Here is a 24,899-nt window from a genome sequence, read left to right as displayed (position 1 = left end):
CAGGTGTGTGTGTAGGTGACATCACTGCTCTGCTCTTCAGATGAGCTGTATTATCAGATGCTCTGGGATTAGATAGATTAGCTGCTCTGAGACGAACAGGTAACAGACGTCTCCAGGTAACAGGTAAATAAATACAGTCCTCAGACGGGACACGCCCACAGCATGATGACTCATAAATGATTTAATTGCTGGGATGGATCAGTTTAAGCGGTTCTGACCCGAGTGTGAACAGATTCAGTCATTAATTAGAATAAAGAATTTATACCTATATTAGATTAGATTACAGGTTGCAGTCCGTCACACTCCTCTCACCTGAATCATCACACTATGACCTCACACCACACCTCCACCTCTACCCTCTACACCTGCACTCTGATACCTGATCTATTGGAAATTAAAGATCCAGGGAAAGTTGTACCAGGAGACTCTAAAACCATGTGACCTCGACCTCCACCAATCACCAGCTTCCTCCTGCCTGTGAACCACCTGTATTTACATACCTGTTTTGCTGTTTTCAGATGCCGATATGTTAAACTCCTTCCTCCATACTCTGACACCGGATTGGTCCCGCCCTCTTACCCAGGGTCTTGGCTCCGCCCCTGCCAGCATCAATGGCAGGATCTGAGATGAACAGATACTACAAGACCTGGGTCAACTACAGGACCTACATCAAAGACTTTTACTTTAGATCAAAGACTTTTATACTTTAGATCAAAGACTTTTATACTTTAGATCAATGATGTTTACTTTAGATCAAAGACTTTTACTTAACATCAAAGACTTTTAAATTAGATCAAAGACTTTTACTTTAAATAAAAAATCCTTCAAATCAAAGGCTTACTTTAGACTTTTACTTCAAATCAAAGACTTTTAATTTAAAGCAAAGACTTTTACTTTGGATCGAAGACGTTTGCTTTAGATCAAAAACTTACTTTAGATCAAAGACTTTTACTTCAAAGCAAAGACGTTTACTTAGAAAATCTAAGACTTTTATTTTACATCAAAGATTTTACTTAACATTAATGACTTTTACTTTACATCAAATACTTTTACTTCAAATCAAAGACTTTTACTTTAAATAAAAAATCACTTTAGATCAGGAATTAAAGAACCTTTATAAGTAATTAAAATGACAATACATGTTCTGAGCGTTTGACACCACTAATATAAATATAATATATATTTTTAATCCAACACTGATTATTTTATTTACTTGTAAGCACACATTAAAAGCTTAGTCTTAAGGAAAATAAATGTCACCACTAAAATCTTTTTTTAATTAGTTTAAAAGGAAAGAAAAAATAACAGATGTATTTTTCTGTAAACAGAGTAATTTACGGTGGATTTAAGGTGGATTCAAGGTGGTTTTCTGCAGTGGGAGCTGAATTATAGAGCTGAAATAATAACAGAAATAAGACGAGTATGCAGGTATGATTCCATCACAGGTTTGTGGGATGTTTATTACTATCAGCACATTCAGCACAGTATCAGATGTCTGACATGCGCCTCTCTAAACACACCGTCACAACATTCAGATTAAACAAAACAGATTTATACAGGTGTATTTACAAAACAACAGAATAATTACAGGTACAGGAGGAGGGGACTATTGCTAGAGCGCCACTCCGGACCAACCCGGAGCGCCCGAAGGGTTAAAACCAAAAACACGTATCTCACCTGTCCGAATAAACCAAAAAATAATCAAAATAATCAAAATAATTAAAATAACAGAAAGAGTTCAGAGGGAAAACCAGATCCAGGTGAGTTTATTCTTTAATACAAACTGTGATGTACTCAAATTATTAGCATATTACCCACAAGTCAGCATATCATGGCGTCGTGCATGTGATACAAAAGTTTTGGTCTTTACCGTGAAAAATGAGAAAACCGTACAAAGACTGGATTATTACTGTGATACCGAAAAAACCTACGAATACAGAGAGATTAAAGTTCTCATGCCCGAAAACCAGAGAATTACAATACTGCCGAGTACAGAACAACTACCCAAATAAATCATCACCCAGCGCCGACACACACACACACACACACGCATCAGAATTATCATAAAAACACACTCGCCATCATCCACACACTGACACACCCCAACCAACACTGAGCTCAACTAAAACACCCTGAAACCAGAGCTTTAATCCACTCAGCGTCTCTTTATTAACCGTCAGCTGGGAAAAAAAAACATCTTTAACCAAAAAACGGTGAAAAACGGGCATATTTCAGATCAAATGATCAAATATTACACAGGAAGAAGAAGAAGAATCACACAGACTGTCTCAGGTCTCTTATAGCAAAACAGACGGGATGAGGACGACACCGAGGACCGGCTGCGTCCCAAACGCACACTAATAAACACTACTGATACTGAACACTACAAACACTCAACACTGTATTTAAAATTTAAGTGCATAAAAGAGAGTTAAATTTGATGAAAAGTTCACCAGAACAGCGATTATCACTAATTATTTTATTACTATAATCTATAATCTCCCTTCAGAATGACATTTATTCCAAATCTAGTCTCAATTAATCCCTGTCTGGGAAAAATATGCTCCTAATTGTACAAACCTGATAAATCTGTGATATTAATATTAGTATATAACATAATATAATAGACAATTTATAAACATATCAATATATACTAATCGTTTGCAGCCTGTGGCCCCCCAGTGGGTGGCAGTGGTAGTGCTAAAGGTTCATCAGCCACCAGTACTGTTCTCTTTTTCTCTTTCAAAAAGCGATTTTGCTATTTATAGGTTTATGTTTGAGTAAAATGAACATTGTTGTTTTATTCTATAAACTACAGACAACATTTCTCCCAAATTACAAATAAAAATATTCTCATTTAGAGCATTTATTTACAGAAAATGAGAAATGACTGAAATAACAAAAAAGATGCAGAGCTTTCAGACCTCAAATAATACAAAGAAAACAAGTTCATATTCATAAAGTTTTAAGAGTTCAGAAATAATCAATATTTGGTGGAATAACCCTGGTTGGTTTTTAATCACAGTTTTAATTTCATGCATCTTGGCATCATGTTCTCCTCCACCAGTCTTACACACTGCTTTTGGATAACTTTATGCTGCTTTACTCCTGGTGCAAAAAAAAAGCAGTTCAGTTTGGTGGTTTGATGGTTTGTGATCATCCATCTTCCTCTTGATTATATTCCAGAGGTTTTTAATTTGGTAAAATCAAGAAAACGTTTTATTTTTAAGTGCTCTCTTATTTTTTCCCCAGAGTTGTATTTTATAATATATTTTTTTACAGTATCAGTGAATGTGTGTAATATGCGATTGGGACGCAGCCTGTAATCAAAACACGACAACACAGGGAAATGAAAAGGAAAAGAGAACACAGGTTCTGTGTTTAAAGCAACGCATGCAGTTCTAATGTTCATTCGCTAAAGTTATACCATGTTACCGTTATTGCTTTTCTTTCTTAGTTTGGCTAAACTCTTCTTTATTCTTTATTTATGAAATCTCTGCAGACCCTGATCTTCTCCGGATTCACAGCGTCAGCGTCGGCTGTGTTACAGTGATTGTAATGTGACTGTAGTACTGTTACGCTTTTGGTTTCTCTCTCTTTTTCTCTGAACAGCACGTTAAGAGTCCCTGAGCGATTCCCCGATACCCATTTAATTAATGAGGTCAAATGTTTAATGGATTGTCTTTCACAAAGAATTGATGCTTAATAACAACAGTACACATATTGCAGATCCAGCCCTTACAGAACCTCAGCGTGCGGATCAGCGTCTCCATTAACCGCACTATTGCTTTACCACAGGGCACAAGGGGTTAATCACGACCCAAAGAACCGCCAGAACACTGAGCAAACCCGGCCCGACTACAGGAACTCTGAGCAAACCCGGCCCAACTACAGGAACTCTGAGCAAACCCGGCCCAACTACAGGAACACTGAGCAAACCCGGCCCAACTACAGGAACTCTGAGCAAACCCGGCCCAACTACAGGAACACTGAGCAAACCCGGCCCGACTACAGGAACACTGAGCAAACCCGGCCCGACTACAGGAACACTGAGCAAACCCGGCCCGACTACAGGAACACTGAGCAAACCCGGCCCGACTACAGGAACTCTGAGCAAACCCGGCCCAACTACAGGAACACTGAGCAAACCCGGCCCGACTACAGGAACACTGAGCAAACCCGGCCCGACTACAGGAACACTGAGCAAACCCGGCCCGACTACAGGAACACTGAGCAAACCCGGCCCGACTACAGGAACTCTGAGCAAACCCGGCCCGACTACAGGAACACTGAGCAAACCCGGCCCGACTACAGGAACACTGAGCAAACCCGGCCCGACTACAGGAACACTGAGCAAACCCGGCCCGACTACAGGACTCTGAGCAAACCCGGCCCGACTACAGGAACACTGAGCAAACCCGGCCCGACTACAGGAACACTGAGCAAACCCGGCCCGACTACAGGAACACTGAGCAAACCCGGCCCGACTACAGGAACTCTGAGCAAACCCGGCCCGACTACAGGAACACTGAGAGGGATTCGGCAGAAACGATGCGCCGCAGCATTAGCGCCGTTCAACGTTGTCGTAGCGCAGACGCTAAGGTCATGATAAACATTACACAACACTGTCCCCGGGGGACGTGGATCAGATCTATAGCTGACCAATTAAATCCCATCAATGTCTCAGATCCCGCCTCCTGAAAAATTAACCTGCCACGCCCGGGACACAGGAGACACTTGGCACAACTGTGAGACCAAAGATACTGGGGACACCTGGAACATCCAGGACACGTGGACCATCTGGCAAACCCGGGACATCTGGGACAACTGGGAAACAGGAGACAGTGGGGACACCTAGCACATCCAGGACACCTGGAACATCATGGACATCTGGCACACCCAGGACACTAGGGACACCTGTCACATCCGGCAGACCCAGAAAACTTGGCACAACTGGGACACCCAGGATGCTATGGACACCCGGGACACCTGGGACACTGGAGACACTGGGGACACCGGGGACACCTGGCACTTCCACACAGTGGCAGAGACGATACACACAGGAGGAGCAGGACATTAAACACAGTCCAGACCTTATCAAATATTGGTTATTGATTATTAACATGATCATCCACACCATCAAACACAGGGAGAATTCATACTGGTTATTGCTGGGAAACACAAAGTGCTACGATCTGTTGGGTTCTCCACTACGCTCTCCACTATACTCTCACACCGCCAGAACCTCCGGTCTGAACTCAGAGTCTACAGGACTGATTTTATTCTAATGGATAAATTATTGATTATTGATTATAGATTAGATGATGTAGGAGATCCTGGTCCACACCGCATCTAAAACACCAGGATTTAATATCATTCACCATCATCTGTGACACGATTTCACTACGCAAAATACAAAGAGCCAAAAATATTTTATAAAATTAAAATTAAAGTGATTTTCTATCTTACTAAACGGCTCATATTTAGAAATAGATTAATGTGCAAAGAGGCCTTTATAAAAAAAATACTAAATTAATAGATTGAATGTCTTACTTAACTTTTTTTTATTTTAACTGATAAAATTCAGCTGATTTGTCTTTAGCAGGGATGCACGGAAATAAACATTTTTGGCTGAAACTGAAATTTTTTGCATGTTTTTACCACTTTTTCACGATTGAACAAATGAACCCATAAGAGCCCAGATCTATTTCTGAATATTGATGCCCAGTTTTAAATAGAATTAGATAAATTCAGTTAGAAGCTCATTCAGGTTTGTTTTTTTTTTACTGTGGGAACATGACTACATATTTTAAGAAAATCTAAAATCAAAACAATGTCAGAACTGGTATTATATCAGTTCTGTTTTAACAGTCGTATCAGAACCAGTTAATATGGTACGTAAAACATTTAATTTAATAATTTAAATTGTTTAAATGTTCCCAATATGTTTGTCTTCTTTTCTTTTAAATAAAAAAAAAAATCACTAATATAATACTAATTACTGAACACTGGATATTTTAATATGGTTGTGATTTGATCACATTATCAAAAACTAAATTGTTCACTGTTTTGTTTTTCACTGATTCACAGATTCAGCCAAACATGTTAAATATGAAACGGGTTTGTTTTTGCCGTTTTTGGCGTAATATTTTTAGCTGCTGAATTTTTCATGCATATCTAGAATTTTAGTTTATAGATACTCTTAGCTGAACTTCTACCTTCTCCAGGTGTTCATCAGGGTTTGTAAACTCTTTAGAATTTTCTATATTTCTGCATAAATATTTATTGAACACTTAAAATTTATATATATATAGTTTTTTTATTTAAACCCAGCTGATTGCGATTTGATCACATTACCAAAAACAGTTTTTGTTTGGTTAGTTTTTCACTGATTTCACTGAATGTTTTCAGGCAAAAATAAAATGATTTAAAGTGGATTTTTTGCAATTTTGGCAATTTTTGGTTTATTTATTTATTTATTTATTTATTTATTTTGATGTGGCAGAGCAGGCAGGTGCTGGATAGAGGATTCCCCCCAGCGTCCTCAGTTCAGAGGGAGGTTGGTGGTTGGTGACGCTGTAGAACCTGTGGAAGAACCTGTAGTAGAACCTGTAGTCGAGCGGAGAAGGAGGCGGAGCAGGGTCAGTGGCAGTTCAGTGGACGTTTCTGAGTCTGTTGGGGTGGGCGGAGCCTGCAGGGGTGGGGTCAGGCCTCCTGGGGCGGGGCCTGCTCAAAGTCTGATCCGAACAGCTCCTTGTAGAGTGGGGGGAAGCGGGAGTGCACGGTGTCGGGGTGCAGCGCCCGGAACGCACTCAGCTTCTCCATGTGTCGACTGCAGAGACCTCGAACCGTTGACACCTTACAGATCATCTACACACAGAACACAACAGAACACTGTGTGTTAGCACTTCTGCAGGTGTTGTGCTGAATTATGCTCTCTACCAAAATGGGTCTCTATTCTTTGAGTGCAGGTTTGCCCTGCAGCTACTACAGGTGTTGGACGATGAAACTGAAACAGCTGGTTTTAGAGCACAATAATTGATTGTGGTGACGGACAGTTCTGGTGGAAACAGGAGAGTTGAGGTGCACTTTGAATTCTGCGTGATTTGATCAGCCGTGGTTTTATGTTTTTTGGATACAATCTGGGTTAGCACCCGAACATCCCTTTCAGACAGCTTCCTCTTACAGCGTCCACAGTTAATCCTGTTGGATGTGGTTGGTTCTTCTTGGTGGTATGCTGACATTACCCTGGATACCGTGGCTCTTGATGCATCACAAAGACTTGCTGTCTTGGTCACAGATGCTCCAGCAAGACGTGCACCAACAATTTGTCCTCTTTTGAACTCTGGTATGTCACCCATAATGTTGTGAGCATTGCAATATTTAGAGCAGAACTGTGCTCTTACCCTGCTAATTGAACCTTCACACTCTGCTCTTACTGGTGCAATGTGCAATTAATGAAGATTGAACACCAGGCTGCTCCAATTTAGACATGAAACCTAAAACCCCACACTAAAATGATGACAGGTGTTTCAGTTTCATTCTCCAACCCCTGTATATAGCCAACAAAATTAACCCTTCTGACCTGAGAGGAAAAAGGTTTATGGGCCATTCCACCGAATCTGTGCCATTATATATAATATAGTATAATATAAACCCATATAACCCTTTTTCTTCTCACTACAGAAGGCTGAATTACTTATAACACTGAAAAAAAAGCATTTGTTATCTATCCCCCCCACTCTCTAACTATAAACTTTACCATCAAATATATTTATTAAAATCCTTCAGAGATGTATATATTTTTGCATTGTTTTGTTTCTCCAAGTCCCATCTATGCTTTAAAAAGTCATAATAAATACATAATACTTAAGTTAAAATACACATTTTATTTGTGTCCCTCAGTCCTGTTACTATAACACATTACCCCTGATCATCTAAAACATTCTACAACAGGAAGTCACATCTACAACAGGAAGTGACATCATCAGCTGGTTCTGAAGATCATGGGAAGATCAGAATTAAGTTCCTCATTAGTTTTTTTTTCTGTATATTTGATCTTATTGTAACGATGACTGAGGAGCTCAATCTCAACACTCAGTCCTGTTACCTACATTCATTCTTACATCTTATTGGTTTATTTTTAAAATACTGATTTTGGGAAAAACACTAGAATGTGCTCAGTGTCTCATGCTATTAGCATAGCAGACTTTTAGATATTGTTCATGTTTTTGCTAATTCTATGCTAAAAACTCATTCCTGTTACTTTCATTTCTGTTACTCAAAACATAAAAAGTAACAGGAGTGAGTTCCAGTAACAGGAGTGATTTTTTTGGTCATAATTATCAATTATTTGAACATGCAGTCTATAAACATTTCTTTATTTTAAAGACTTTCTTGAGAGAAAAGTAAAGGAATTAGTGTTTTGCTTTTAAACATGATTTTTAAATCTCACATGAGTAAACATCCTCAGATGTGTATATAAATGTATATGTTGTGTACATATACAGTATGTATATGTGTATGTATATGTATATATATGTATATATACATGTATATGTATGTATATGTATATATATGTATATATATGTATATATATGTATATATATATGTATATATATGTATATGTGTATGTATATGTATATATATATGTATATATATGTATATGTATATGTATGTATATGTATATATATGTATATATATGTATATGTGTATGTATATGTATATATATATGTATATATATGTATATGTATATGTATGTATATGTATATATATGTATATGTGTATGTATATGTATATATATGTATATATATGTATATGTATATGTATGTATATGTATGTATATGTATATATATGTATATGTGTATGTATATGTATATATATGTATATATATGTATATGTATATGTATGTATTTGTATATGGTACCTTGGTGAGAACTCCCTTGTCTCTCTGGTTCTTCTGGAGGAGGTTCTGTAGAGCTGCCTGGATCCTCTGCTGAAGCTTCTCCACCCTGTTCTTCTCCTGAAGCCAAGATCGATCTACACACACACACACACAAACACACCACACATGTGAAATTGTATTTGTAGAGCAGAGTATGTAGTTTTGTTTTCAGAAGAGTGTGTGCTGTGTGTGTGTATGGTGTGTGTGTGTGTGTGTGTGTGTGGTGTTAGGCTTAGCAAGTTTAGCTGCGATGCTAACAGCCAGCGCAAGAGAAGGAGTTAAAAGTTAAGAGAAAATAAAATCAGTAAATGGAACTGAGGAATATAGTAGAGTATAGAGAAAGGGCTCCAGACGTTCGTTCAGGATTTATTATCTTACTGTATTAATTTACTGATCTGCTGAAGTGCTCACCTGAGGACATCAGAACGTAGGCGGAGAACAGTCCGATCTCGTCCTCCGTCAGCTGCAGAGAACTCATACTCTTAGCGAAGTCAAACACCGAGCTGATCAGATCATCACAGCCTGACATAAAAACACACACATAATAAAAACAATAAATAATAATAAAACAGAACTAAAATAAAACACAGCTGTAACATTTAATTCTACTCCAGATCCAGAACTTACCCAGAGACCTGAAGACCTCCGGCCCGGCGTACTTCCCATCAAAATAAACGCTGTTATTCTGAGAGTCGTACGCCCGACACATCCTCACGAACACCACCTCTAACGACCCTGCAACACACAGATACCCAGCATGCTCATCTCCATTATCTCACATCAGGGGTACACAGATTAATTCACAATGAAGTGCTTGGCAAGGGACAGTTATCTTGGTCTTGTGAGATCACAGGACATGGTTCCGGTAAGATTAATGCTTTTAGACAGCTGATCTTTAGTAAACTCTTTCAGGCTTTCTTGTGCATAAGCTTCAGAAGATGCTTTCTTCTAGAACAGTGCCTTGCAGTATTACAGAGTTGATGCAGTGAGTGCAGGACGTATGGTCTGAGCTCTGCAGTGAACTGACCTCGCACTTCTTCAACCTCTGCAGCAATACTGGCAGAACTCATACATCTATTTAAAATACTGTATTTTTCGCACTATACAGCGAAAAATAAAACATAAGGTGCACTGGATTATAAAGTGCATTTTAAGAGACACTATAATTTGGTGGTGGTGGTGAGGGAAAGCTAACTAAGTTAAGTAAAGCTAAGCTAAGCTAAATAAACAAAACTGTAATTCTAAAAAAAAACAAAAAACTTTCTTTTAAAGTTAAACGAGTGCTGGATGTTAATCTACACAGATTTCTGTCCTGAAAACTGTTTATTTAGGTGAGTAAAGTGGTTCTGTTTATTTACAGTAAACTTAGACTGGAGCACTAAGGCTGGAGCATTAGCATTAGCGGCTAACCGATCCAGCCGTGCGAGCCGGGGTTAGAAGCAGGCTACAGGAATATAATAGTGGTTAGCGCTAATGCTAATGCTGCTCCAGTCTGGGTGCTGGAGAAACTTTACTGAATCTCCTGTATAACTCTGTACTTCAGTGGAGTGTCTTTACTGCTCCTTAATACCTGACTGATAGAATTCATACATAAGGAGCACCGGATTATAAGGAGCTCTGATGATTTTTGGGAAAATTAAGGAAATTTAAGTGCACCTTATAGTGTGAAAAATATGGTAAGCCAATTTCTGGTTATTATTTAGTGTAGTGGACTTAACTTAAGCCTGGAAAACTGCTGTATCTCAGTTTCAGGGTGTTTTTAATATTCTCATAGCCTAAAGCATCTTTATATAGAGCAACAATTCTGTTTCTCACACCCTTAGAGAGTTCTTTACCATGAGGTGGCATGCTGAATATCCAGTGGTCAGTATGAAAGAATTAACACTAACGAGTCACATGACCGTGGGGAGGGAGATCATACCTGCTTTGAGCAGAACTATCTGATCATTCTGGCAGAGCTCCATAAATCCATCAATACGCTTCGCAAACTCCACCACGTACTGCACCGCCTCCGTCACCTTCACCGCACACACCTGCCACATCTCCTCCTGAGACTGAGAGACAGACAGAGAGAGAGACAGAGACGCGGAGAAAGAGAGAGACAGAGAGAGAGAGACAGAGAGATACAGAGAGAGAGACAGAGACGCGGAGAAAGAGAGAGACAGAGAGAGACAGAGAGAGACAGAGAGAGAGAGAGAAAATTTGAATTTAGCAACAACTTTATTAAACCAGTTTTTAGAGACACAGACACCAGTCTGTTGTCAATCAAAATTGCAGCTTTAAGTATTGTGTAAGTAGTTTATAGAGAGGTGTAGTAGTGAAGTACTGAGAGTAAAGTACAGTAGTGTGTAATTATTGTATTTATTACAGTGATCAGTGTAAAGTTAGCAGAGCTAAAGGCAGAACAGGAGCAGAGAGATCTTCTCTTCGATCATCTCGATCTCCTGATTCACTCAGTGATGATCAGCTTCATCAAACACAGTGAGACAGAGCAGATCTTCTACCGCTCTGGATTTACTGATAATGGGGGTTTAGAATAATTATAAAGTATCTCACAAATATGTTGGGTTTATGGCAATCGTACATATTTAGAGAACTAATATCTCTGTTTTTAAAGTACTGTTTTAAGGATGTGATTGAATTTTGAGAGAATACCATATTTTTTTCACTATAAGCTGCACTTAACATCCTTTAATTTTGTAATCGGGTGCTTCTTATGTATGAATTCTATCAGTCAGGTATTAAGGAGCAGTAAAGACACTCCACTGAAGTACAGAGTTATACAGGAGTTTCAGTAAAGTTTCTTCAGCAATATTAGCATTAGCCGCTATTTCCCCGTTATCGGCCTGTAGCCGGCTGCTATACCCAGCTAGCACTGCTGGAGCAGCATTAGCCGCTAACCACACTTGCTATTTCCCTGTTTAGAGCAGTGGCGAATGCAAGGGAAGCTCAGCTTCCCCTAAAATGTAAAAAAAAAAAAATAAGTGATTAAATATATACTGTTGTGTGTACATGTCACTGATTAAATATGCGCTACACCGCGCTGAACTTAGTTCAGAATCAGCTTCTTATCACTGGTAACGCCGCGGTTTTCCTCTCACTCATTCCCGCAGCTTCACAGCGCTGCTTTAAACAGTGCACAGGCCAAACGAGGCGAGTCATTGGATAAATGCTGGGCTTTGTCCCACCCATCGGACGCTCAGCGTCTCTGGGGGTCTATGGGGCAGTGGGCTGGCCTCGGCCGGCCCGGACGCTCAGCTTCTGCATGATGATTGGATGATCTGTCTGAGGCTGAATCCCTTTTTGATTGACAGCAAAATGAGCGAATCAGCGATCTTTGACAACTTTGACAGCGACAAATCGAGCTTCTATTTCTGGTGCATTTCTGTAGCTGCTTCTGTTTGGAGACTGACTTCTATCACTCTTTCTGACGTCTATCACTCTTTCTGACGTCTATCACTCTTTTCTATCGCAGTTTCTGTGCTGCTCAGCCCCTCCACCGTCACAAAGCACTCACAGACGGACACACTTCACACTTGCCTCGCTCCAGTCCCTATAGCTAGGTAGCAACTGCACATAATATCAGACAGTTTTAATGTTGTGGACGGATTTTGGTGAAGTCATTTGATAGTCTTCCTTACCAAGAAAAACTTAAGAGTTGTAGTGGATTAACCAGAGGATTTCTTCATTGCTTGGACACAAACACACACTACCCCCCATCTTATGGTCTAAAAGGAATGTTCTAACTTCACAATCACCCCACAGAACACTCTAGAAACCTTGGAATAATCTTTTTTCAAACAACCTTAAATTTCAAAATGACATTTCCTGACTATTTCTTCACTCAACCTTGTTCAAGAGCCCTAAATGCGAGTTTAGGGTAAAATTCTGTTTACATTCCTCCAAGTCATAAACCTCGGAGTTAATGTAAACATTGGGAACATTTGCAACACCATCACTAGGACGGGACTGCGGACTTAAGAGAGTGTCAAAACTTAATTAATTCCTTGGAAATTGTTAATTCACCAAATATTATACCAATTTAGGGGTTTGTGCCTAGTTATTTCTGCAATCACTTAGAAATAAGATTAATGGAATTAAGAGAAATGTTCTAAGCTTGGAAATTCCATTGACCGTTTGTAAGTGTGTCTCTCTCTCTGTTCACCAACCTCCCCCACCGTCGTAAATTCAGACAGGCAAGGACCAAGCCTTATCTAAACATAGCAGACAGAAGAGGAATTTCTCACTAAGAAGATTTTGCTTAAAATACATATAAATTGACTATATAAAAAAAGGTGTTTTATAGAATGCTTACTAAATAATGGTATATGTGTCTGGTATATGGTATATGTGTTTGTATTTGTCCTGATAAAATTTTCCTACACATTCAAGTCTGAATCAACAAGGTTTAACTAGCATTTGATAATTTAGCTTTATTTGGTTATCAGTGGTTTAACCAGGTATTATCTTGTAAGTGATTTAATTGGGTTTAAATAATAACATGACTCTTGATCTCTTTCCATCTTTCCATCCATTGATGTATTTCTAAGATTATCTTGAGTATTACAAAACTGTTTGTGGGCAAAATATATATATATTACATTTATTGTGATTCAATTGTAAGATTGTTGTTTCCTGAATTTATCCTCACAGACTGATATGCTGAAAAATGTATTTTGATCCACTGTTTAATTGAGTTTTCTTTTGGTTTGATCTATTAGAAAAATTCTGAAGCATGCTGACCATGTGAGCGAGAGGGGGTTTTATGGCCCTTTGTGAATCCCCACCAAAGTTTGAAATTGCTCCTAGACCAATCAAAACACAGACACTTGGGCCACAGAGCCAATCGTAGCTCAAAGGCCAAACAGGCCCCAGAGACTAATAGTTAGACACAGGCAGTTTCAGTTCAGAGTTTTGGGAGTTCAGGTCAGAGCAGTTAGAGAAGGAGTGGGAGAAGGAGTTGGAGAAGATGAGTTGAGGAAAACAGTTAGAGGAGAGAGGTTAGGGAGCCCAGAGATGGATAAAGGATAGACTGTTAGTTTAGTCATCTTAAGTTAGTTTTCTTAGACTAGTGCATTTAATCTTCAAGTATATTAATATTAGCTATCCTAGTTAAAATATCTAAGGTTATTTTACAATCTACGAAGCCAAGCATTATTCCATCTAAGTTTAGCTAAAGTACAGCTGAAAAGGAGATCCGCCAGATCCAACCCAGAAACCTGCGGTCCGGAGGCCACCAGCAAGCCAGCTGAGAGCGAAGGGATTTCCCTGTGGGTTCTACTGGGGCTCCGTGCTGACACAGGAAGTCAAGCCACCCTGCAGACCGGCTCACGTGATCCTTTTTCGGGGTGAAGCATCAGACGACCAACCCAGGCGGACTCACCAAGGCCCACTTCAACAACTCAGAGTAAGGCAGAGCTGGGTTTAATCTTTCGGCAGATGGTGTTCTGTTGGTCATGGTTTGGTCGGGTCTTTAATAGAGCGTCTTTAGTATAGATGACTCATTTTGAGTGGCTTGGTTGGAAATAAGAATTGGTTTCGTAGACTTAAAATGCCTTAGACCCTTATTTAGAAATACTCACTTAATAGTTATATTAATCTTTATTCCTTTCATATCAGCATTATAACGTGTTTGTCTTTTATTTCTCATTTATCATTCTACACTATGATTTGATAGCTAATGGCTACATTTATGACTTTTTAATGAATTATTTACTCATATCTGTGTGATTTAATAAATACTTTTATTTTACAAAACCTGTCATTTCAGTGTGTTTTTCTGGATAACTTGGTTATGAAAATTTCTGTCACCTGTAGAAACCACACCCCGAGATGTCTTGTGTTATTAATTAATTTGATTAATTAATTAATTAATTAATCTAATTAAATTAATTTAATAACTGGCGCCCAACTAAAAAATATTTCAACATCTCAATTAGCACCAGGTATTAAACCACTGAGCCGCTACAGAGTTAAACAGCAGCAGGACAGATCAACTGCTCAGATTAATTTAGTGTAAAGGTGGGAAAAGTAACAGGTATTTTCAGCTGTTCTGGGATGATAAAGTGAGCTGGCTGACTGGAAGTGCTGTAACAAATAAAATGTACTGATGGCCATTCCTCTTGATGAAACCATCTCAGGACATAAATGAACAGGGGCCAGTAGTAAGTATTGTGTTATTATTAAAAATAATTTAAATAATTAAAATTAATAAAGGGATTATTCAAGGAAATTAAAACTGTTCAAAAAGGAACTAAATTTACCTGCATTTTTTCCTTCACCAACTTTAAAGATTTTGCGTAATGTGTTTTCTTTTACTGATCATTTTATGTTTATTCATGTCATAGCGTCTTTTTTATGTAATTGTTCAATGTAAAGAATGGGTACCTTTTTGTTCTGTAGTGAAAACTTAAAAAATATTTTTTTTTGTTTACAAAAAAAAGTAGAATTTACGTATAAATAAAACTACATATGTTAAGATGTAGGCCGAAATTGAGCTTCCCCTCCTTGAAAGACCAGCATCCGCCACTGGTTTAGAGGGGAGTATTATCAGCCTGTAGACTGTTTCGCACTGATGGAGCAGCATTAGCATTACACGCTAACCGGGATCACCATTACATTGGCCTGTAGCCTGCTCCTAACCCTGGCTAGCACTGATGGGGCGGTTAGCCACTAATGCTAATACTAATTTAGAAATCTAAGCCTACTGTAAATAAACAGAAGCTCTTTACTCACCCAAATAAACAGTTTTCAGGAGAGAAATCCAGCACTCGTTTGACTTTAAAAGAAAGTCTTTTTAATTACAGTTTTGTTTACTTCGCTTTACTTAACTTAGTTAGCTACCCCCAGCACCACCACCCAGTGGTGGGACCTTCTGAATTAGAAGTTCCTTATAATACCTCTTAAAATGCGCCTTATAATCCAGTGCACCTTAAAGTGTAAAAAAAAAATACAGTACATTATATAAGTGATGTATACAGTACTGCTGATGTTGTAGATATAAAAGTGTTTATACCTTCTTCTGATACGCCTCCAGCTCAGTGTTCAGCACAGTTTGCCACTTGCTGGGCTCCAGCTCCTCCCGTAGATACTGACACGTCTCCATGTGTGATTTACAGATGTTCTCAGACAGATGTTCTGCTTAAACACACAGAGAAACAGCTGATTAAACACAGTCTTCATCTCCATACTGCCCACAGATACCTGATGAAAATAATCAGGCCCATGATCACTCTGGAGGAGCTGCAGAGATCCACAGCTCCGGTGGATCAGGAGAATCTGTCTACAGGACAACTATAAGTCCTGCTCTCCACAAATCTGATCTTTATGGAAGAGTGGAAGAAGAAAAACATTGTTGAAAGAAAGACGTAAAAAGTGCTTTTTCCTGTTTTCAGTTTGTAGTTTATAACAAGTCATGTGGAAACACAGCGAACACGTGGAAAATGATTCTGTTCTCAGATCAAAAACAGTAACACTGCTCATCACCCTGAACACACCCTGATCCCCACTGTGAAACATGGTGGAGGCAGCATCATGCTGTGGGGATGAGCTTTTCTTCAGCAGGGACAGATTTAGGAAGCTGGTCAGAGTTGATGGAGGGAAGATGGATGGAGATAAATAAATACAGATCAATCCTGGAAGAAGAAAAGCTGTTGGAGGCTGTAAAAGACTTGAGATCTTCCAGCAAGACGATGACCCTAAACATACAGCCAGAGCTACAGTGGAGCTATAATGATTTAGATCAGAGAATATTCATGTGTTAGAATGATCCAGTTAAAGTCCTAAAGACCTAAATCTCATTGATCTTCTGTGGAGAGACATGAAAACTGCTGTTCACAGACCAACACTCTCCATCCAACCTGACTGATCTTCAGCTGATTTATAAAGAAGAAGGGAGGAAAATCTCTAGAAAAGTATCTAGATGATCAAAGCGGGTAGAGACTAAACTCTAAAAGACCTGAAGCTGTAACTGCAGAGAAAAGTGGATCTATGAAATATTGAATACTTTCGCACTTCACACTTTAATATTTTTTTTATTTGATTAAGAATTAATCATGAATTAGAGAATAAATTAAGAATATAAAGGTGTGTCCAGACGTTTGGTTCTGTACTTTGCTCAGGCCTGATCACACACAGCAGTGTTCTCTGTGTTTATTGTTTACTGTGTTCTGTTTGTGCGAAGAGACAAACTTGTTTGTGCAAAAACATCCCATAATAAGTGCTCAGTGGTGCGAATCTGCTAATGAGCGGTTTCTCAGAGGGGTGATTGACAGCTCGGGGGTCTGCAGTATTGGTGGGCAGTGAACTTCGCTCCATGCCTCATTTAAACGTGTCACCAGTAATTAGTGCTCCATTACCACCGGCCAATCAGCAAGCAGCGGGGCGCCCAGCGGGGGAAATCAACCAGTCACATCCCTTCTGACTAGAAACACATTCATTATATCCTGTAATAGTCTGCATATTCTCATTTGAACCAGATCAGTTTTAATGCTAATACACTGTATATATATATATATATATATATATATATATATATATATGTGCAGTAAGTGTTTATTTATTATCTCAGTAAAACACATTACAGCATTACAATAAATGCAAACAGCAATTTTACAAAAAGCTTTAGGTTTTCCTTAAAACAACCTAATCCTAATCTCTCCTCCTCTTAATCTGAGTTTAATAGAGTTATTTATTTCTAATTCTCATCATATTAATCAACACCTGGTTTAATAGATGTTGGTAAATGTGTTACAGTAAATCAGGTGAGCTGCTGACGGAACTGAACATAATAATAAACACATGCTGGCTGAGGAGCATCCAGGAGAAATCTGGAATCTCTACACTTTGTTCTTCAGCTCGACTCACAGGATATAAAACATACTTATAGTTAAAAATGAGAATTCCTGAAATCCTTCTTACATTTTACTGAATTTATGTTTATTTGCATCTGTTTAAATCATATGTGGTGCTTTTTCTGGTAAAAACACTCGTATTGCCGAGATAAATGGATTAGCTTTGGTGCCTAATACTACATTTTTGCACTGTACAGTGTATATATATATATATATATATATAGTGTTTAGAGTTTTTTTTTTAATTGTATACAGTCAGAGAATTTTATACAGCTCTAGTTTCTGAATCAGTTTCTCTGATTTTGCTATTTACAGGTTTATGTTTGAGTAAAATGAACATTGTTGTTTTATTCTATAAACTACAGACAACATTTCTCCCAAATTACAAATAAAAATATTCTCATTTAGAGCATTTATTCATAAAGTTTTAAGAGTTCAGAAATCAGTATTTGGTGGAATAACCCTGGTTTTAAACCCCAGTTTCAGCGTGTTCTCCTCCACCAGTCTTACACACTGCTTTTGGATAACTTTATGCTGCTTTACTCCTGGTGCAAAAATTCAATTTGGTAAAATCAAAGAAACTCATCATTTGTGGGTGCTCTCAGAGCTGTATTATACTGGTAAACGGCAGGTTTAAGTTCATTTTTACTGATCATGCTCAGTATCAGTTAACTACATAACTAAATAATCTTTCCAGCTGTAGGATACGAGCTGTACAGGGCTAGTATAGTAAAGTTAGCTGTGCTAGCTAAGCGTTAGCATGTGTTGTAAGGGTGTTATTATCTTACCCAGGTCGCTCGTGGTGTCGGTGGGGGAGGAGTCTATATCGCTGTAACAGCAGTACGGGTCCAGGCCCGATTCCGGGCTCAGGTCGCACACCGGCTCCAGCTTAATGCCGTCCATATCGAGCCCTGATTGGTCGGGAGACGGCTGAATGTCCAGGTAGAATCCACCAATCGCCGAGTCCGCCTTTACCTCGTCCTCGGTGTGGCCGTTCACGTATCCGCCGAGATCGTCGGGGAGTTCTGTAAGCCCGTTGGTCGAGAGGGCGTATGAGGGTGTCAGTGGCTCCGCCTCTCCAGGCGGGGGGTCCCGCCCCTCCTCTGGCTCCTCCTCCTCCTCCGGTTTGTCCTGCTGCTGCTGCTGCTGCTGTCGGTGTCTCTGAACCTCCGCGAAAAGACTGTCCCTCTGCTTCTTCGACATCCGGCCGAACTTCACCGCTGTAACAGAAAACAATAAAATCAGACCCGTAAATATTTGGGTAGAGACACAATCTTTACCATTTAAACTCTGCACCCCAACAGTATGGAGGACCAAAACTGACAAAATTTAATAAATAAATAAATATAAACGTATCTAAAACACTCAATAAAAGTAATATGGTGATTAAAAACTGTAAAAAATAATTACAATTAATATAAAAATAAACACATACACATAAAATGTGTTTCTTTACTAACATTGTTTAATTTTTTTATAACTATTTATTTCTGCATTCATTTATTTCCCATTTTATTTATTTCTGTATTTATTTATTTCCCAATTTGTTGGGAACGTCAGCTTGGGAAAATCCAAACCAGGTCCATATTACTGAAGGTTTTTTAGGAACTAATTCTAATTTTCAGAATGTAAATAACTTTATTATTTAACTGCAGAATAAAAGGGTTTTGTATCACCTACACCTGTAGCCTGTATACGGGACAAAGCATGGTAAAGGGTTAATTCAAGGGATTAAGCAAAAATATCGTAGGAAGCGTTTAGGTATTGCAACCATTTTTCCACAAAGTTCCAATCCTTTTCTCTACTTTCTACTTTCTTCTTCCCGTCATTCTGCTACAGGCTGATCTTAGTTTCACCTGTCTAAAGAACACTGTTCCAGAACTGTATGTATCTGTGTCCAGATATATATTGGTACTTTGCTTTGGGTAAATGCTGTAGTGCTGGATGCAGTCCTCCTCCAGGTGGACGGGGGTTGTTTCTGGTTGAGAGTACGCTGTGTGCTATTGGCTGCTGCTTCTCACCGGTGTGTGGATGAGTGCTGAGTGTGAACGGTTGTGTGTAAAAAATGGTTGTGTGTAAATTGTAAAGTGTCCTTGGGTTTATAAAAAGGAGCTGTATAAATGTAACTATTGTTAACTACTGATATAGTTGATATGTGTATGAGTGTATATTCAGATGATTACAGTAGTTATAACACAGTTTCTGCAGCTACAGCCGGGTGAGAGAGGGTACCCACCGTCTCGAGACATGCCCACTGCCAGGCATTTCTGCAGGCGGCAGTGCTGGCAGCGGTTCCGGCTGGTCCGGTCGATCACACAGCTCTTCTGACGAGGACAGGAGTACGACACGGCTCCCTGCTGACTCCTCCTAAAAAAACCCTGAGAGACAGAGAGAGATACTTTTACCCTCATGTTATGTTCATTTGTAAGGAAAAGAAATGATGTTCCCAGGTCAGTTTGAACCGGTACATGTGTTTAATTATCCACAAGATGTCCAAAACCCCAAAAAATCCTTATAAGCAGTGTGAATTTCATTACTAACTCCATTACTAATTATTCTATCAATATTTAGTGCAATGCTGTTCCTCACCTCTAACAGGTAATGCTTCAATTAGGATAATTTACTCGTAAAAAATACATTTATACAAAAAAATCAATTTCACCACATTATTACTTTTAAAAAGACCAACATATAAAACACAATAGTTTTACATGATATTGTAACATAACATTGCAATTTAATTTTAGTTTTTGCAGAGGGTGGTTACAAATATGTGAGACTTATTTTTATTTTCATATTATATGTTAATTACACTAATTAAGGAGAAGAAGAAGTTACTGAAAAAATACTGAAAAAACACTTTTAACAATTTTTCCTAGATCTTCAAACTTTAAAACAGGAGGGTTAAAAACTGATTAGTTTTTATTATTAATTTTTTTTTCAGCAGATATGTGTATATGTATATTTTTGTTCCCATTAATCTATTTCTGCACTGTTTGACTAAATTGCTTTGACAACACAAATGTATTTTTTGTCAGGTAAATAAAGCAAACTAAACTAAGAGAGAGAGAGATACAGACAAAGAGAGAGAGAGAAAGAAAGAACGAACAAGGAAGAGGGAGAACGACTTAAGCCCAAGTGGAAGAGAGTTATACAGCGTCGTACCTTACAGCCCTCACAGGTGATCACTCCGTAGTGGATTCCTGATGATTTATCTCCACAGATCTTACAGGGAATACTCTCAATCTGAGCTGCAGAGAGAACACACACACACACACATTTAGGACAAAGTGTAATGAACACTGACAGAATACACTGACAGAATACAACCTAGACAGACGCCAACAGTCAGACGATCAACGCTATCTCGGTAACACAGGCGCCGTGCCGAGCCGAGCGTACACCCCCACTTATTACACACACATGAACACACAGCAGCACAAACCCAACTTTTACATCAACAATAAACAGAATAGTAAATAAAATAACATTGCTGTTCCCGTAAATGAGCTGCTGGAGCTCCTTCACAGAGTTTGGATGCTTTGAGGGACTTGAGAGACACGATTGAGTGGGTTGAGGGGAGAGTCAACTCTCACTAAGTGAATCGGATCAGGAATCGAGAGCAGATTAGAATCAACGATTCAGGACATTGTTTATGAGCTCATGTGTTGATATGAGTCTCTTCCTGTGATAAAACTCAGAGAAGACACAGCGCTCTCCTCAGACACTGGATTATACTACAGAACTGAACACTAAAGAGAAATAAAGCAAAAACAGCAACAGAAACTTACTGTGAAACTATTGAGTGTTTTCCACAATATAGAGCGACGAGTGAGTTTTTACAAACTTTCTAGATCTTTCTACACATATACAGCTCTGGCAGAGCACTTAAAAATGCTGATTTTCTTTGATTTTATCAAATTAAAAACCTCTGGAATATAATCAAGAGGAAGATGGATGATCACAAACCATCAAACCACCAAACTGAACTGCTTGAATTTTTACACCAGGAGTAAAGCAGCATAAAGTTATCCAAAAGCAGTGTGTAAGACTGGTGGAGGAGAACATGATGCCAAGATGCATGAAATTAAAAACTGTGATTAAAAACCAGGATTATTTCACTAAATATTGATTATTTCTGAACTCTTAAAACTTTATGAATATGAACTTGTTTTCTTTGCATTATTTGAGGTCTGAAAGCTCTGCATCTTTTTTGTTATTTAAGTCATTTCACATTTTCTGCAAATAAAAATAATAAATGCTCTAAATGAGAATATTTTTATTTGTAATTTGGGAGAAATGTTGTCTGTAGTTTATTGAATAAAACAACAATGTTCATTTTACTCAAACATAAACCTATAAATAGCAAAATCAGAGAAACTGATTCAGAAACTGAAGTGCTCTCTTCATTTTTTACAGAGCTGTGCATGTTTATATATTTGTTATGACCCACTTGTAAGCCTCATTTTACTAGACATACAGTAGATATGCCATGTAACATTACATTAAAGATAAATAAATAAGGTATTGTATGAAAAGATGTAAAAATGCCACAAAAAGTTAAAGCACCGGTACTAAATAATTGAGGTACTGTACTGTGTTTAATGATGAAGTATTGAGATATATCACGTTGTTCAGATGAAGCTGTCGGGGTATTTAACTGTGTTTAAACTCTGATTCGTAAACTGTGTTTCCTCTTGCACAGCTGAGATGACTGTAGGGGGCGGGGCTTCTGCAGTGCCCTTCAGCCGCTGGCAGTGCACTACACTATTTTGAAGGAGGGTCAGTGATCTGCTCTAATCGTATTAAAGTCAATTCCACGCTCTCTGTTCTCAGAGTGCAGCGTCTGATTCAGCACAGAAACCCGACTGTTTATAAAACGTTTCAGTTTAAACTCCAATTACTCAGTAACACTAATAACTACAGCAAACATCAGCTGATCTCTGTGCTGTTTCACAGCAGAGAAACTACAATTCATACTGTATTTGCCTTATAAGTAATCATAAGTCACCATATCAATTATTTCTGGATGATATATTATCAGGTTATGTCTAAGCTGTATCTGAACTGTGCTTGAGCTGTGTCTGAACTGTGCTTGAGCTGTGTCTGAGCTGTGTTTCGGTCATGTCTAAGCTGTGTCTGAAAGTGCTTGGGTTGTGTCTGAGCTGTGTTTTGGTCATGTCCAAGCCGTGTTTGAACTGTGCCTGATCAGTGCTTGGGTTGTGTATGAGCTGTGTCTAAACAGTGCTTCGCCTGTGTCTGAGCTGTGTCTAAGCAATGCTTCGCCTGTGTCTGAGCTGTGTCTGAACTGTGCTTGGGGTATGTCTAAGCTGTGTCTGAGCTGTGTCTAAGCAATCATGTCAGTCATGTCTGAGCTGTGTTTCAGTCATGTCTGAGCTGTGTCCGAGCTGTGTTTCAGTCATGTCTGAGCTGTGTTTCAATCATGTCTGAGCTGTGTTTCGGTCATGTCCGAGCTGTGTTTCGGTCATGTCCGAGCTGTGTTTCAGTCATGTCCGAGCTGTGTTTCAGTCATGTCCGAGCTGTGTTTCAGTCATGTCTGAGCTGTGTTTCAATCATGTCCGAGCTGTGTTTCAGTCATGTCCGAGCTGTGTTTCAGTCATGTCCGAGCTGTGTTTCAGTCATGTCTGAGCTGTGTTTCAATCATGTCTGAGCTGTGTTTCAATCATGTCTGAGCTGTGTTTCAGTCATGTCCGAGCTGTGTTTCAGTCATGTCTGAGCTGTGTTTCAATCATGTCTGAGCTGTGTTTCGGTCATGTCCGAGCTGTGTTTCAATCATGTCTGAGCTGTGTTTCGGTCATGTCCGAGCTGTGTTTCGGTCATGTCCGAGCTGTGTTTCAGTCATGTCCGAGCTGTGTTTCAGTCATGTCCGAGCTGTGTTTCAGTCATGTCTGAGCTGTGTTTCAATCATGTCTGAGCTGTGTTTCGGTCATGTCTGAGCTGTGTTTCGGTCATGTCCGAGCTGTGTTTCAGTCATGTCTGAGCTGTGTTTCGGTCATGTCTGAGCTGTGTTTCGGTCATGTCCGAGCTGTGTTTCAGTCATGTCCGAGCTGTGTTTCAGTCATGTCCGAGCTGTGTTTCAGTCATGTTTTAGCTGTGTTTCGGTCAAGTCAGAAGAATGGAAACGTAAAAATGCCTCCCATCACACACACTCTCTCTCTCTCTCTCTCTTTTACACACACTGCACTGTTCACCAGAGTTGTGCTGCTGGCGTATATATTTCAGAGAGTGGAATATAGTAGAATATATATTTCGCTCATGGTTACAGCAGCGCTAATCCTCTCTCTCCTCCCCATTTCACTATTCACTCTCCCTCTCTCTCGCTCTCTCTCTCATTATATATGCAAAACCAATCCGCAGTAATTAGTCACTCTGAGCCCCGAGACCATAATCTACTCTGAATTATAGATTAATACATCAAAGAGCTCACTCTGCCTCTCTCTCACTCTACAGCCTGCCTCTCTCACTCTCTCACTCTACAGCCTGCCTCTCTCACTCTCTCACTCTACAGCCTGCCTCGCTCTGCCCCTCAGACGCTCTGTCCCTCAAACACTCTGCCCCTCAAACGCTCCACCCCTCAAACGCTCCGCCCCTTAAACGCTCTGTCCCTCAAACGCTCTGCCCCTCAAACGCTCCACCCCTCAAACGCTCCGCCCCTTAAGCGCTCTGTCCCTCAAACGCTCTGCCCCTCAAACGCTCCACCCCTCAAACGCTCCGCCCCTTAAACGCTCCACCCCTTAAACGCTCTGTCCCTTAAACGCTCTGTCCCTCAAACGCTCTGCCCCTCAAACGCTCTGTCCCTCAAACGCTCTGCCCCTCAAACGCTCTGTCCCTCAAACACTCTACCCCTCAAACGCTCTGCCCTCTGCCCCTCAGACGCTCTACCCCTCAAACGCTCCACCCCTTAAACGCTCTGTCCCTCAAACGCTCTGCCCCTCAAACGCTCTGTCCCTCAGACGCTCTGCCCCTCAAACGCTCCACCCCTTAAACGCTCTGCCCCTCAAACGCTCTGCCCCTTAAACGCTCTGCCCTCTGCCCCTCAGACGCTCTGTCCCTCAAACGCTCTGCCCCTCAAACGCTCTGCC

At 39.6% G+C, this 24,899-nt stretch overlaps 2 protein-coding genes across 4 annotated transcripts in view; both read right to left on the bottom strand.

Moving 5' to 3' along the window:
- Positions 1–1,429: 1,429 nt before the first annotated feature.
- Positions 1,430–24,899, bottom strand: part of rorab (RAR-related orphan receptor A, paralog b) — a 65,016-nt gene continuing 41,546 nt past the window's right edge. For 2 of the 3 annotated variants that reach the window (XM_049473688.1, XM_049473690.1), the window contains 9 exons: positions 20,962–21,047; positions 20,033–20,174; positions 18,585–19,016; positions 15,960–16,084; positions 10,866–10,998; positions 9,572–9,679; positions 9,356–9,466; positions 8,927–9,039; positions 1,430–6,870 (listed from right to left, as the gene is read on the bottom strand). In XM_049473688.1, coding sequence (XP_049329645.1) covers positions 6,706–6,870; positions 8,927–9,039; positions 9,356–9,466; positions 9,572–9,679; positions 10,866–10,998; positions 15,960–16,084; positions 18,585–19,016; positions 20,033–20,174; positions 20,962–21,047 — 1,415 coding nt within the window. In that variant the 3' untranslated portion in view covers positions 1,430–6,705. The remainder of the gene's footprint in view (positions 6,871–8,926; positions 9,040–9,355; positions 9,467–9,571; positions 9,680–10,865; positions 10,999–15,959; positions 16,085–18,584; positions 19,017–20,032; positions 20,175–20,961; positions 21,048–24,899) is intronic. The other variant, XM_049473689.1, reaches the window with a different exon arrangement.
- Positions 22,067–24,899, bottom strand: part of vps13c (vacuolar protein sorting 13 homolog C) — a 259,753-nt gene continuing 256,920 nt past the window's right edge. Inside the window, exon 85 of the transcript XR_007434232.1 lies at positions 22,067–22,198. The gene's annotated coding sequence lies outside the window, so the exon portion shown is untranslated. The remainder of the gene's footprint in view (positions 22,199–24,899) is intronic.

Source organism: Astyanax mexicanus, unplaced genomic scaffold, assembly GCF_023375975.1.
Source record: "Astyanax mexicanus isolate ESR-SI-001 unplaced genomic scaffold, AstMex3_surface scaffold_43, whole genome shotgun sequence".
Lineage (NCBI taxonomy): Eukaryota > Metazoa > Chordata > Actinopteri > Characiformes > Acestrorhamphidae > Astyanax > Astyanax mexicanus.
This window is presented reverse-complemented; position numbering and strand designations above follow the sequence as displayed.